This window comes from Humulus lupulus, chromosome 5 (genome assembly GCF_963169125.1).
Source record: "Humulus lupulus chromosome 5, drHumLupu1.1, whole genome shotgun sequence".
Taxonomy (NCBI): Eukaryota; Viridiplantae; Streptophyta; class Magnoliopsida; order Rosales; family Cannabaceae; genus Humulus; species Humulus lupulus.
The window spans coordinates 238596343-238610879 of NC_084797.1; the positions used below are offsets into that span (position 1 = coordinate 238596343).

The 14537-nt window shown below is 32.7% G+C and overlaps 1 protein-coding gene across 9 annotated transcripts in view; it reads right to left on the reverse strand.

The window, feature by feature from the left end:
• Nucleotides 1-14537, reverse strand: part of LOC133778505 (E4 SUMO-protein ligase PIAL2-like) — a 60663-nt gene that overhangs the window by 1213 nt on the left and 44913 nt on the right. For 2 of the 9 annotated variants that reach the window (XM_062218458.1, XM_062218450.1), the window contains 2 exons: nucleotides 2062-2125; nucleotides 1278-1964 (listed from right to left, as the gene is read on the reverse strand). The exons of 6 other annotated variants lie outside the window; for them this stretch is intronic. In XM_062218458.1, the coding sequence (XP_062074442.1) occupies nucleotides 1922-1964; nucleotides 2062-2125 (107 nt within the window). In that variant the 3' untranslated portion in view covers nucleotides 1278-1921. Of the gene's footprint in view, nucleotides 1-1277; nucleotides 1965-2061; nucleotides 2126-14537 lie in introns of those variants that run through there. One more of the 9 variants, XR_009869116.1, reaches the window with a different exon arrangement.

The window sequence follows — 14537 nt, forward strand, 5'->3', positions numbered from 1 at the left end:
TTAAACGAGTTATCTATTGGTTTTACTGGCCAAATTCAAAATGCAGCTAGATGAAACTAATTAGCATATTAAGCTTCAATCTTGCTATTGAAGAGTTATCCCTTCCAATTTGGGTGGCTAGACGTTGAACTTATGATCCTATGACCATTAAAATCCAAGAATTATATAAAAATAAAAAATTGATCGTTCTGTTTTACAGCTTAGTAAGTTAGAATATTCTCAGAAACAGACTTAATGAATCAATACACAGAACAAACTAAGAGCACCATAAGGCATTTAAACGAGCTCAAAAGATGGTAAACCTGCTTAAAATTTCTTAGGGGTAATTAGGGAATCCGCATCTTAATAACTTCAATATATTTTCCCTTCTTATATATATTTCCTTTTATTCTAGGTTGTATTTATCAAGAGAGGCTGTCTTATCAATAATCAAAACATAGCAAATGTAACTCTCTTATTTGGACAGGTTTCAAAGTTAGACTGAAACCAAATAAATTTAGGATGTTTATAACTAAGTTAGAGGTAACAAATAAAACCACTAACTAGATGAATCAATAGCACTAAGAAGAAACAGAAGAAAGGTTAGTCATAATATACCACAGATAGTACCTAGTCTCAATAGCACCATAAACTAGCAACCTGTCTTTCCAGACTTGTACAAGAATCCCAAAACACAACACTCAGCACAAACACTCAACATTTTGCTACTTTTCCCATATCCCCATCCAAAGAACTAATAAAATAGAGAGGATAACTCCAAAAAAATTATAATTTTAATCTCATATAATGGCATGGAAGCCAGCTACTAATATATTCAAGAAAAATTATTTATTTGCTATAATTTTTCTTGAATATATTACACATTTTTATTTTTATATATAGGACTAAGTTAAATGTACTCGATTAAGATTTATAAAGGAGTTTCAACTCAAAACTAATTCACAATAAACAGAGTAATATATAGTCTAACATTTATTTGATGTAAGACACTTTGTTTATAGTTTTATCTAGCATAAAAAATTGAAAAACAATGTTCAAAAAGCTGAATTTAACTATTATCCTCAAATTATAAGATTATGCAGACTCAACATGAAGAGAATAACACTACACATTGGGAGCATCACTCAGATTGAGTATGGTTCAGCCATCATTCATCAATTGACTTTTCTCTAATAAGAATCTGAATAACAGCTTTATTGAAACATAAATCTCAATAGCATAATGATACCGCAATATCTGACAAGTATAGACGCATAAATAATCAAATATAAAAACATAATTTTAGAGACCCAATGCTGTTAAAAATCAAAAAGAACAATCCAAGAAAGATTTGAGAAAACACATGAACATCCTGAGTTAAGTGGAACGCACAGAGCTCTGTACACAGAAGCACTGACACCCTCTCCAACTTCTTCATATAATTTATAATCATTTGCATCAAGCGGGAATCTCTTCTCTGAAATATAATCCATGCTTTATTCTATATAACACTGTTAAGACCCACTTTGCTCCTATATTTCCCAGAGAACATAAAGACGATGTATTCCAAGGAGGTAAGCTTCAATATAATGCACGATTTGTGCCAAATCAGTAGCATTTTCCTTGTGTTCAATACAATATAACAGATGAATCCAATGACTTCATCAAGACGTTTCTTTATTAATTGAACCCTTATAAAGCAGAATGGATCTTAAAACACTAAATACTAGCTAATAACAGGTCAAAACCAGATCTATAAACCACAAATCTGGAATCAATTATACATTTATATCCATTAACATTAACTTTTCATCGGGTAATTGAACTAGCACTAAATACAATCAGAAAAGGTACGAGACCATAAAGAAATCCCAAACACTCTACAGGGAACTAGAACAAATTTGTAAATTGGAATTAAGTAATTAACTCCACTCTAGAATCTTCAGCAAAAGTGATCATTTAACTCTGAACTAGCAACTCTGCCCCTGAATGAAATTCAATAAAACTTTAAACTTCAATAACCCAAATATACTGAAATTCAACCAAGGCATGTTTTCTTTTAAAAGCATGTGTGTGAATGACCTTATCATGACCCTGATATTACAACCGCAAATAATGTGATTGTCTTGTCTAACAGTTGTTAAACCTAGACAAAAAACAAGATTTTAGTAAGAGAACAACATCAAATACAAATTCATTGGAGATGGATAAAAGTTGGATCCATCTTAACAGGTTAGTAACCAAAATCATATAGTATATTTTGGATATAAGTTTAAGTGTTAGTGCTTGATTATTGACGTATGCTCTAAAATTGTAGAGCAACGGTGGAATATGAGCAAAAAGCTAGAGAGTTTGTTAAGACAGCCATGACGAATCTTGGATTTCCAGCCAAGATTCTTTGTCCATGCAACAAATGTCACAATCTAAGACATCAACTTTCACACGAAGTTGTCGAACACTTAGTTTTGTGGGGCATGGACCAATCTTACAAAACATGGTTTCATCATGGGGAAGATCCAGTCCAACGCAGCACGACAAACACAAGTTATGAATATGATTTATTTCGGGCAGCGAGAGTATTTTCAAGTAACGCCAATGATTTTGGTGACGATAACAATGATGGTGATTTTCAGAGTTTATTAGCGGTTGCTGAATCTCCATTGTATGAAGGTTGTTCAAAGTATACAAAAATTTCGTCTATTGTTGGGCTGTATAATCTAAAAACAAAGCATGGAATCTCAGATGTTGGCTTTAGTGAGATGTTGGAGATGATTAAAGAAATGTTGCCGAAAGATAATCTCCCACAGACATCAATGTATGCAGTTAAAAAGTTTCTAAAGATGTTTGATCTGAGCTATAAGCATATCCATGCTTGTGTCAACGATTGTTGTTTGTATACAAAAGAGAATGCTGATGCCCAAGTATGCCCCACTTGACAATATCCAAGATGGAAGCAAAACGAACAGACAAAAGAGATTCTACAAGGGCAGTCTGCAAAGGCATTGAGATATTTTCCTATTATACCAAGGTTTCAAAGGATGTTTAGAAAAGAAGAGGCGGCTTTAAGCTTAAAATGGCATTCAACCAATAAAAGAACAGACAGGAAAATGCGGCACTCGATAGATTCAGAGGCTTGGGATGCAGTTTATGAGAGATGTCCAGATTTTCAACTTGAACCTAACAACCTTCGATTAGGACTTGCTGCTGATGGGATCAATCCTTACAAAAATATGAGTTCTACGTATAGTTGTTGGCCTATAATGCTCATTGTATATAATCTGCCACCTGCGTTGTGCATGAAGGATGAATTTACTTTTCTATCTATGTTGATTCCTGGACCTAAACAACCCGGGAATGACATAGATGTTTACTTAGCGCCCTTAATTGATGAGTTACTTGAATTATGGAATGGTGTTTATACATATGATATTTCTACAAAGAAGTTTTTTAATTTAAGGGCCATGTTGCTATGGACCATAAATGATTTTCCAGCTTATGGAAACTTAGCTGGATGTGCGACTAAAGGAAAGTATGGTTGTCCTGTTTGTGGCGAGCACTCAAATGTTGTTTGGTTGAAGCATAGCAAAAAGATGTCATTTTGCAATCATATTCGATTTCTACCACAAGAACACCGTTACAGAAAGAAGAAATATACAACAGCAAGGGCAAGGGAAAGAGCACCACAATGTCCAATTATATTGACAGGTGTTTAAGTAGTTGAGCAGTTAAGCAAAGTGACTAATGACTTTGGAAAGGGAAAAAAGAGGAGTCGTGGTATAGACACAGAACAAATCTGGAAGAAGCATTCTATTTTTTTTAGGCTGCCTTATTGGGAAATATTAGTTGTTCGTCATAATCTTGATGTTATGCATGTTGAAAAGAATGTTTGTGAAAGCATACTTAACACATTGTTCGATTGCAAAGGAAAATCTAAAGATCACTACAATTCGAGATTAGATTTGACAGAGATGGGCATTATGCCTCATCTCCATCCGTATGAAGAAAATGGTGTTACTCGTCTTCCTGCTGCAGCTTATACTCTATCAAAATCTGATAAGAAGTTGCTTTGTGAGAGGCTATTTGACTTAAAATTGCCTTATGGATATAGCTCTAACATTAGAAACTGTGTAAATGTGGAGAAACAGAAGCTGACAGGACTTAAATCTCATGATTGTCATGTGATTATGCAACAACTATTGCCTATTGCTATAAGGGGTTTAATGGAAGAAGGTTGTAGAGAGACAATTCTTCGGCTCTCTAAGTTTTTCCATGGATTGTGTCAACGTGTGGTTGATAAGGAGGAAATTATGAAATTGGAACTAGAAGCCTTTGAAATTCTTTGTCAACTAGAAGAATATTTCCCTCCTTCTTTCTTTGATCCAATGATTCACTTGGTTGTTCATTTAGCACGAGAAGTTAGACTTTGTGGTCCGGTGCAATTTCGATGGATGTACCATTTTGAGAGATATATGAAAGTATTGAAAGGATTTGTAGCAAACTATGCATGGCCAGAAAGATGTATTGCAAATCGCTATCTTGTTGTTGAATGTGTACGCTTTTGTGAAACATTTTTAAAGCAAAATCATAATCAAGATAGTACATTACTAGAAGAAAATCCACTATCAGCAGCAGAGTGCTTTAAGCTGGACCGATTGAACTTGGCAGTAGCGATTCGGTATGTGTTGTTTAACTTGGATATTGTAGAACCATTTCTCAATGTCCATATGGATGAGCTGAAAGAAAGACACTCAAATCTGAATAACAATCAAACTTTGTTGTGGAATCGACATTCTGAAGGGTTCCCGTTATGGTTTTATGAAAAGGTTGTATTCTATTGCCAAGATAAAAGTTTACGTTTTGTTTTAGTGTACAAATTTCTTACAAGTATATTTTTATTTTCAGATTTCTAACATGAACAAAGTAGATGACATGTTAGCTCAATTGGCTAAAGGTCCAAGTCGCGGTGTCACTTCCTACAAAGGGTACATGATTAATGGAATTTGATTCCATAAAAAAAGAGCTGAAAAAACAACTCAAAACAGCGGTGTATACTTGGAAGCACATGACAGTGGGCAATTGAATGATAAAGAAGAGTATTTTGGTGTTATCAAGGATATAATTATGCTTGATTATCGTACTTTTAAGGTGCCATTTTTTTGGTGCGATTGGGCGAATATTCGAATGGGTGTTAAGAAGTCGGAGTTCTATACGCTTGTAAATTTTAATATAGGACAAGCTCAATCCATTAGGGATCCATTTGTATTAGCTTCACAAGTGAAAAAATCTTTTTATGCAAGGGTGAATGAGTCAAGTAATTGGTATATAGCTTTAAAGGATAATAGAGGGTGTTTTGGTATATAGTTTCCTATTGTCTCTTATGTACTTTGAATGAAACAAATCTGCTTACACTTTTTGTATGTAATTTTGGTGTATTATTACTCGTTTGTTGAATGAAACAAAGGTTGTTTTATTACTCTCTACGGTGAACTTTATGATTTTATTTTAATTTGAATGAAATAATTCTGGTTTTATGGTTTTGGTGTATGTTTATTACTCTTTGGTGATCCGCATTTCTGATTTATATACCATGTTATCTTTCTTTTTATATTGCAGCAATTTCAACTTGAAAAATGAGTACATTACGAAGATCTCCAAAAAAACACCTTCGTCCAGGTGCTTTATGCAATCTTGTGGCCAAAAAGCGAAAAGCATCATTGAAGACTCAAGCTGATTGTGACGATATGTTGCTTGGAAGCCCTATTTTAAAGAAAAAGAGTGATCTTCGTAGGTTTTCTGCACCTGTTAGAGTTGTAATTGATTCACCACCTGCTCTTAGTACTAGAGCAGCAACTCGTCGTGTGGTCTATGATACAGAGCTAGATCCAAATGATGATGTGGAAGACATGGAGATGTCACTTGGAAGTTCAAAAACTAAACGATCTCTTAATTATGAAGTAGATAAGGTAGTTGATAGTGTTTGTGAAAAAGGAGTAAGGGAGGAACATGAAGAGATAGCTGATGAGGAAAGGGTTGGTGTAGAATTTGAAGGGGTTGTTGCACAATGTGAAGAAGTGCCTGATGCAGAATGTGAAGAAGTGGCTGCGATAGAACTTGAACAACCTCTTAGAAAATCTGTTAGATTACAAAAAACAACTGATGAGGCAAATCAAACTGAGATTGAAGAAATACCTCAAGATGTAGATGCGAATGTAATGAACTTAGCCAAGAAGACAAGGGGAAAAACTCTATTGGCAAATCTTACCAAGAGGAACAATGACTTAAGGATAATAAATTGGAATGACAAAAGGCAACCAGTTGGTACTAACTTAGTGCAATTTTCTTCTTTTGTGGGCGCTCTTGTGCGAGAGGTTGTTCCTTACACTATTTCAGATTGGAGGAAAGTTTCACCAATGATGAGAGATGTTCTTTGGACATCTATTCAGGTAGAATTACAAGTTTTATGAGTGTATTTTTTTTATATATATTCAACTCTACACTTAAACATATAATATGTTATTCTATATTCTATTGTAGGCACAATATGACTTACATGATGATTGGCAAAAAAAGATGTGCTTTGAAATGATGGCAGAACTATGGAGAGCTGGGAAATCTAGACTTGTAAAGGATATTATCAATGCAAAAAATGAGAGTGAACGACTAGCCTTAAAGTCGAATTGCATAAAAAGTGATGTAGAATGGAGAGCATTTGTTGCCAAAAAAATTAGTAAAGAACATTTGGTAAGAAATATGATGTAAGAAGTGATGTTGTTGCCTCTTTTATCTCTGTTGGTGTTAAATTAAATATAGTTATGCCTCTTTTACTTATTTATTAAATAGGATATAAGGGCCAAATACCAAGAGAGAAGAAAGAAAGCTGTTCCACACACCTTAAGTCGAAGAGGATATGCTCGAACAATTGATGATATGGTAATAATTAAGTTTTATACTGCTTGTATTTTTGCTTCCATTATTGTAGTCTCTATTTTATAATCTCTATTGATGTATTGTGTAGAAGAAAGAAAACGAGGATGGTAAAATATCTAGAATCGATGCTTTTCGGAGAGCCCATACCAAGAAGAATGGTGAGCCTGTAAACCCAACGGCATCTGATATTTTTGTGAGCATTAGTCATTTAATTTTTGTGAATTTTTACTTATTTTCCATAATGCATACATTAGTTATACTAATTTATATGCAGGGTTCATTGAATGAGATTCTCCTTGAAGACCCAAAATCTGGAACTATAGACAACGCTGATGAGGATGCCTTGACAAAATTGTTTGGTAACCCAAAATCTGGTCGTTTAATCGGATAAGGAAGAGGCGTAACAAGGTCAAAGCTAACTGTTGTTAATATGTGTAATAGCAAGATCTCCAAGTTAGAAGAAGAGCAACATAATATGAAGCTCAAAATGACTGAAATGATGAATCTACTTAAAGAACACTTGGTGGTATTTCTATCTTGCACTTATAAATCTTAGTTTTCTTTTCTTCCAATAAAACTTATCTTGGTTTTATATTTAGGTTGGTGGTAAAGTGACACTAAGCGAAGGACAGTCTCGCAATGTACCGCAGTCAAACAATATTCAGTCCCCTAAGGTAAATTATAAAAGTTGTTATTGTTTTAAATTTTCATTTTAGAAGAACAATTACAGAAACTAATATATTGTCTTTAAAATAAATTTGGTAGAGTATTGCACTAGAAAAAAGACATAACTTTACAGAAGGGAAAAATGCTTGCTACTTGCTTGACTGGGCAGATGCAATTGTTGCTGAAGGTCGTTGGGATTCTAGTGATCCAAAGATAACTGTACATGGAAAGCCTCTTGGACCAGACTTTATGCGAGTATGGGTTGATGTTGCTATTGTACCAGAATCTTACTTATTTCGTCCTAATCATGCGATGCTTACAATACAAGAAGCAGTTGGTTCCACAGTTGCATGGCCTTCTAAAAAAGTTATTCCAAGAGGTACATTTTCATACTCAAAAAATAACTAATGTCTTATAATTTAGTGTTTGGTTTCTTTGATTGCTTTGGTGTAGTTGTGAATCCATTATTTTGTATGTGGTGTCCTTTCTTGGATATAATTTTCATAGCATTTTTCTTGAAGTAATTTGTGATGCTAGATAATAACAATAAAATATTTCTTTGTTTATTTTGCAGATATGACAAGCGAAGTATAAAAGGATACTTAAGACTCCTTGAAAGTAGTAACTTTATTTATTTCTTTGTGTTGAAAGTAGTAACTTTTAGACTCCTTGAATACTTAAAGAATATTTTGTTGTTGATTACAGTGTTGAATGTTTTAAACTAAATTGTGGATTGTTAATTCAATGTAGAATGTTCTTACTTTTTGTTATTTGAAAATCAAGTTCATTTGATGATGCTAGTATATATTAGAAAACTAATTTTAATTATATAAAAAATATATATATATATATAATAGAATAAATTAGTGTTATATAAATAAAATATATAATGAGAATTTAAATATATCTAAATATAACAATAATACGAAAATTGAGTTATAATATATATTACAATAACACTTTTTATGCAAAGAATTATGTTATGCAAACTTCATTATATAACACAAATAATGTGTTATACTAAAGTGTAGTATAGCACAAAAAATGTGTTATACTAAAGTGTAGTATAACACAAAAAAAGTGTTACACTAAAGTGTAGTATAACACAAAAAAAGTGTTATATAATCGACTATAAATAACATAATTCAACACTTATCTATATATTAAAATAACACAGAAATTGTGTTATCGTTGACGGTACAATAACACATCTGTATAACACTGATAAAGTGTTATGTAAAGTACCCTGACCTACGATAACATAGTCGGTCTTAACACATCAGAAAGTGTTATCGTAGGTTTTGATAACACATTTTCGGTGTTATTAAAAGCATTTTTTCTTGTAGTGATTGCTAGGAGTTTCCAACTAAGTCCCGGCTTGAACCAAAATCCACAGTCATAAACATACTACAACTACTACTAGCTATTACTATTACTACTACTATCTAACTAGCTAAGTAAAGTTCTTGGACTCTACAATTGTCTTCCTTGTCTTTTTCTCTCAGTCAAAGGTACTATTATTTACAATTTTCCATATCATGTTCTATAAGTTCACTCCTCCACAATCATCAAAATTAGTATATTTGATAAATAATTAACTTATTTTATGCTGTAAAAAAAAAGGAATAGCGTAATATTACAAAAATAGATAAATTAATATCAATGCATTTTTTTTCAATAATCTCACACCTTCTTTAATTATTTTTCCTATAATACTATTCACAGCATTCCCATAATTATAAATAAAAAACGATCCACCAACTAGTGATCGTGCAAAATGAAAGATAATTCTTGAACTCCCCCCACGTGCAATATTGCAATAGTCTATGGTTATTCGGTTCCACTATTTATATGAAAATTTATTTCTTATCTATTAACAAAGACTATCATTCCCAAGATTTTGTACTATAATTATGATATCATAACTAATTGGCAACATAAAAGTATTTTAAATAATAAGACACCATAATATAACTTAAAAGTGATTAATCGATGTCTTGTGATAAAAAGTTTCAAGAAATAAGTTTTGGAAGTAACCAAAATGTATATAAAATAATATGTTCTAAAAGTAAATTTTTCATTAAAAAATAACCAATTGGTAACTTATTAATATTTTAAGTAACCAACATGTTACTTTTTAAAACAAACAAAAAACGAGAAAAATGGTATTTCAGGAAAATTTTAAGTTCAAGTATATTATTTTTAGAATTCAGTATTTTTTTTATCATATGGCAATGCATTTTTGTAAATAAAATTTTGTTGGTGATTTTTATAATTATTTTATATTATATGTATATAACTGTAAAGATCTCCCTCAGATTATTTCTGCAAACCCCTAATTTCTACCACGTGTGCATGTCTTTTATTGCTCTCTATTTTATATTTTAGCTGCATAAAACATAACTTTCACAGAAGTTGGTCTCCTAACAATGATACCAGTCATAAGTGTAGCACTATTCACGTCATGACGTGAGTGGTTTTGTAAGACCCGAAGTAAAACTTTTTACTTGGTTTTTAACGTAAGAATCGAAGTTAAAAGATTCATTTTTTCTACTTCGGTTTTTTAGACTTTTAACTTTGTTTAGATTACACTTTAGTTCACACTCTCATTTATGCGGTAACTGAAGTATATATAGGCAAAATAACCCAAGTTAGAGTCTATTTTCGTAGTAGCATGAGTTTAAAGGGTCCAAAACCTAGAGATTTGAAGTATAACTCTTTGGATAAATGTTGATTCTATGATAGGGCCCACTACTACAAATATAGGCTTTCTCTACACTTTTTTTCTAGCATTAAATTAAAAACGCAGAGAAAATGTTCAAATGAGTCTGAAACACGAAGTGGGAAAAAAATAGACTTTTCTCCGCGGTTCCATAAAGAAAACTGCGAAGAAAAGTGGTACCTTTCTCTGCGGTTTTGTTTATGGAACCGCGGAGAAAGCCCTTACCCTACATAAAACCCTCGATTCACAGCCTTTACTCATTCTTCTAATTTCTTCCACTTTGGCAGACTCGAGAGGAACGACACAACCCTTATTCCCCAGCCACGGTTAGTGCTCTTTTGTAGAGTCCCAGAATTTACTTAGCTAATTATAGTAGTAGCAGTAGCAGTAGCAGTAGCAGTAGCAGTAGCAGTAGTAGTAGCAGTAGTAGTAATAGTAGTAATAGCTAGTATTAGTTATAGTATATTCATTACTATGGATTTTGGTTCAAGCCGGGACTTAGTTGGAAACTCCTAGCAATAGTTATGGATTTTATAAATTTAACATATAGTTTAAGAATATTAATTATAACATAAGGTTTGATTAATATTGCTGGTTATTAATATGATGATTATTATAACCTAAGGTTTAGATAGAGTCAATAGGATTATGACACTTGTCATATGCATGATTATTAAGGAATCATTATTTTAATAAGGGAAATATAAGACTTAGTCTTCACCAGAATATGTTAGGAGCATGATATTTATTTAGATATTTAGATATTTAGACTCACAATTTTATTTATTTGTGATTTAGATATTTTATTTATTTGTGATTTAGATAATTAAATAGATTTTTCGTAACTTTAGGGTACTGTAACTTCCGACTTATTTTGACCCAGTTATGTTATGAATTTCGAAAAATAGTATTTCTAAAAAGTTGTAGATAATTTAATTAGCTTTCTAACGGTATAAAGATATTCTAAATCGGAGTCCTACAGCTCCAGATATGTTGATTTTACTATAGGTTAGTTTAGAGTTACGGGATTTAGAAAGTTAGAAGATTTTTATTCCTTAGGATTCTATTTTAAATTTAAATTTAAATTTGGATTATAATTAGAAGATTTTTATTCCTTAGGATTCTATTTAAATTTAAATTTGGATTATAATTAGAAGATTTTTATTCCTAGAACTCTATAAATAAGACCTAGCACCAAGCATTTTTCATTCATTCATCAAGCTAAGTTCAGAGGCTGCAAGTTGCTAGGTTATTGTGAGAGTGTAAACACTTGGGTTGAGGATTATAAGCTTAATCATTTTTAAGCTTACCAAACACTTGGGAAGTAAGGTTTATAACACATTTCGGTTCAAGGTTTAGATTGGTCATAAAGCATTCAAGGTATTCCAAAACTCTAGTTCATTTGGTATTATTTTCTTCAAGTTCTTATAGTTTTCTACTCAACCCCTAACTTTATTATTTATTCTTGGATAGGAAATCTAAGTTCTTGAACATAAGGTTTTTAGTAAGTATATTCTTAATGGTATAGTTCTTCCATTCTTTTCATCTCATTCTCTTTAGTATACTCACCCTTCCATTTATGGTTTTTAGGAGTGTTCCAAAGTCCCAAAACTGTTCTCATATCCCGATATTTTGGTAAGGAAAATAGGCTAGATCTTGTATGTTTGTATGATATGTTATGTTACGTTTAATATGTTATGATAAGTTTATGTTTTTATATGTTATGTTATGATTTACCCTACCTCAAATATTAGACAGGGGACGTAGATGGGTTATCATACACTGCATGTGATCTAACCTACCTCAAATATTAGACAGGGGACATAGATGGTTTATCACATGCCATAATGGCCATTATTAGTATAGTCTTATACAGTATATGTTATGATATGATTTTATGTGTACGTTTATGTGGTTAGTATTTTTCCTTGCTGGGTATTAGGCTCATTCCTTTATGTTTATATGTGCAGGAAATAGTTGTGTCAACGGAAAGATTCTTGGCAGTTTGAGGATGTGTATTGAGGCAGGATGGAATCGGTGGATTGCGCGTTTGATTCGAGGATGAAGTTTTTTAAGTCTTTTAGTTATGATTTCTATGTATTATTTTTCCACACTTAATTTTGTAACCAATTTATTTAAGTTGTGTTTTGTTTTCAAAACAATGGGATCCCATATCCTAAATGAATTTTTATGTATTTAATATTTACTTTACAGTTTTTAAATAAAGTTATGGTTATTTCATATGTACGTTTTCTTAAGATTAGTATAGTAGTCATTAATGGTCTAAAGTCTAGAATAGTTGGGTCGTTACATCTTTTCACCCTTTTTTTAGTTTATTTTTTCATTTTCTTCCATATTTAGGCTACAACTCATGTAAATATACATATTTATTGATTTGTTTTGAAGTTTTAGGGCAAAAATGAAGATATATTGATTGAGTATAATGTGTTTTAAATGTATGTTGATAGGGTGATTTTCAAGCTTTTTTCCAACGTTTTTGAACGTTTGTGGAGGATTAAAAGACATTTTTATTGTTCAAATCAGGTATTGATCACTAAAACTTGATTTTTTTTTGTTTTTTTTTTAATTATTTCGGTTTTTTGTTATTTTTATATTATTTATCTAGTTTATATGTATTTTGATTATGTTAATATTAATTATGTTTACTCCTTAAAATGTATTGTATTTGACATAATTTTGTTATGAAATGTATATATATAATATTGAAAATTAATTATCAAATTAGGTTATAATATTGAATATATATATATAATCGGAATTGAAAATAATTATATATAATCGAAATTGAAAAATAATTTTTTTTTATTAAAATGGCTTTCTCTGCGGTTGTATTAACAAAACTGCGGAGAAAGGTACCATTTTCTCTGCGGTTGTGTTGAATAAACCACAGAGAAAAGGGTACATTTCTCCGCGATTTTTTCAACACAACCGCAGAGAAAAGTGTGGCTTTTCTCCGCGGTTTTCATACCACTTTTCTCTGCGGTCGAATACACTGCACCCCGTACTCAGTTCACCCAGGGTCTACCAAGATGACTCATGACATCAAGGCAATCTACTGGTGGCCAGGGATGAAGAAGGACATAGCAGAGTATGTATCTAAGTGTCTTATATGCCAGCAAGTGAAAGCAGAGCATCAGCGGCCTGCAGGTTTATTGCAACCGCTTAGCGTACCAGAATGGAAGTGGGACGATATAGCTATGGACTTCGTGACGGGTTTGCCAAGGACGAATAAGCAGCATGATTCCGCTTGGATAGTAATAGATAGACTAACCAAGTCGGCTCATTTCCTGCCTGTTAAGACTTCATACACGGCAGACCAATATGCAGACATATACATCCAAGAGATAGTACGGTTGCATGGAATCCCCAAGACAATAGTGTCGGATAGAGGATCGGTGTTTACGTCAAGATTTTGGGGAAGTTTACAGCAAGCTATGGGTACTAAGTTAAGCCTTAGTATAGCTTTTCATCCTCAGACAGATGGGCAGTCCGAGCGTACGATTCAGATTTTAGAGGATATGCTACGGGCGTGTGTACTTGATTTCGGAGGATCATGGAATAAGTACTTGCCGTTGATCGAGTTCTCATACAACAACAGCTACCAGTCAACGATCGGGATGGCACCTTATGAGTTGTTATATGGAAGAAGGTGCCGATCACCGTTACACTGGGACGAGGTAGGAGAAAGACAGCTTCTAGGCCCCGAAGCTGTTAGACAAGCTCAAGAAACAGTAGCGCTTATTAGACAGCGTATGCTTGCTGCTCAAAGCCGTCAAAAAAGCTATGCGGATGCCAAGCGACGCGATGTGGAATTCCAAGTTGGAGATCAAGTCTTCCTGAAGATATCTCCTATGAAAGGTGTCAAGTGGTTCGGGAAGAAAGGCACGCTTAGTCCCCGATTCATAGGTCCTTTTGAGATATTGGACAAAGTGGGGGCAGTTGCGTATAGACCAGCCCTACCGCCTTGTAGAGTCCAAGAACTTTACTTAGCTAATTGTTTAGTAGTATTATAGTATGTTTAGTGTTATCATTGTTACTTTGGATTTTTGGTTCAGACCGGGAGTTATTTGGACACTCATAGTAGTAATTATAGATTTTCTAAGCTTAACCTATAGTTTAAGAATATTAAGTATAACCTAAGGTTTGATTAATGTGTCTGATATTAAGGATTATATTATTATATTATAAGGTTTAGACATCAACCAATAGGATTTTAAGCACA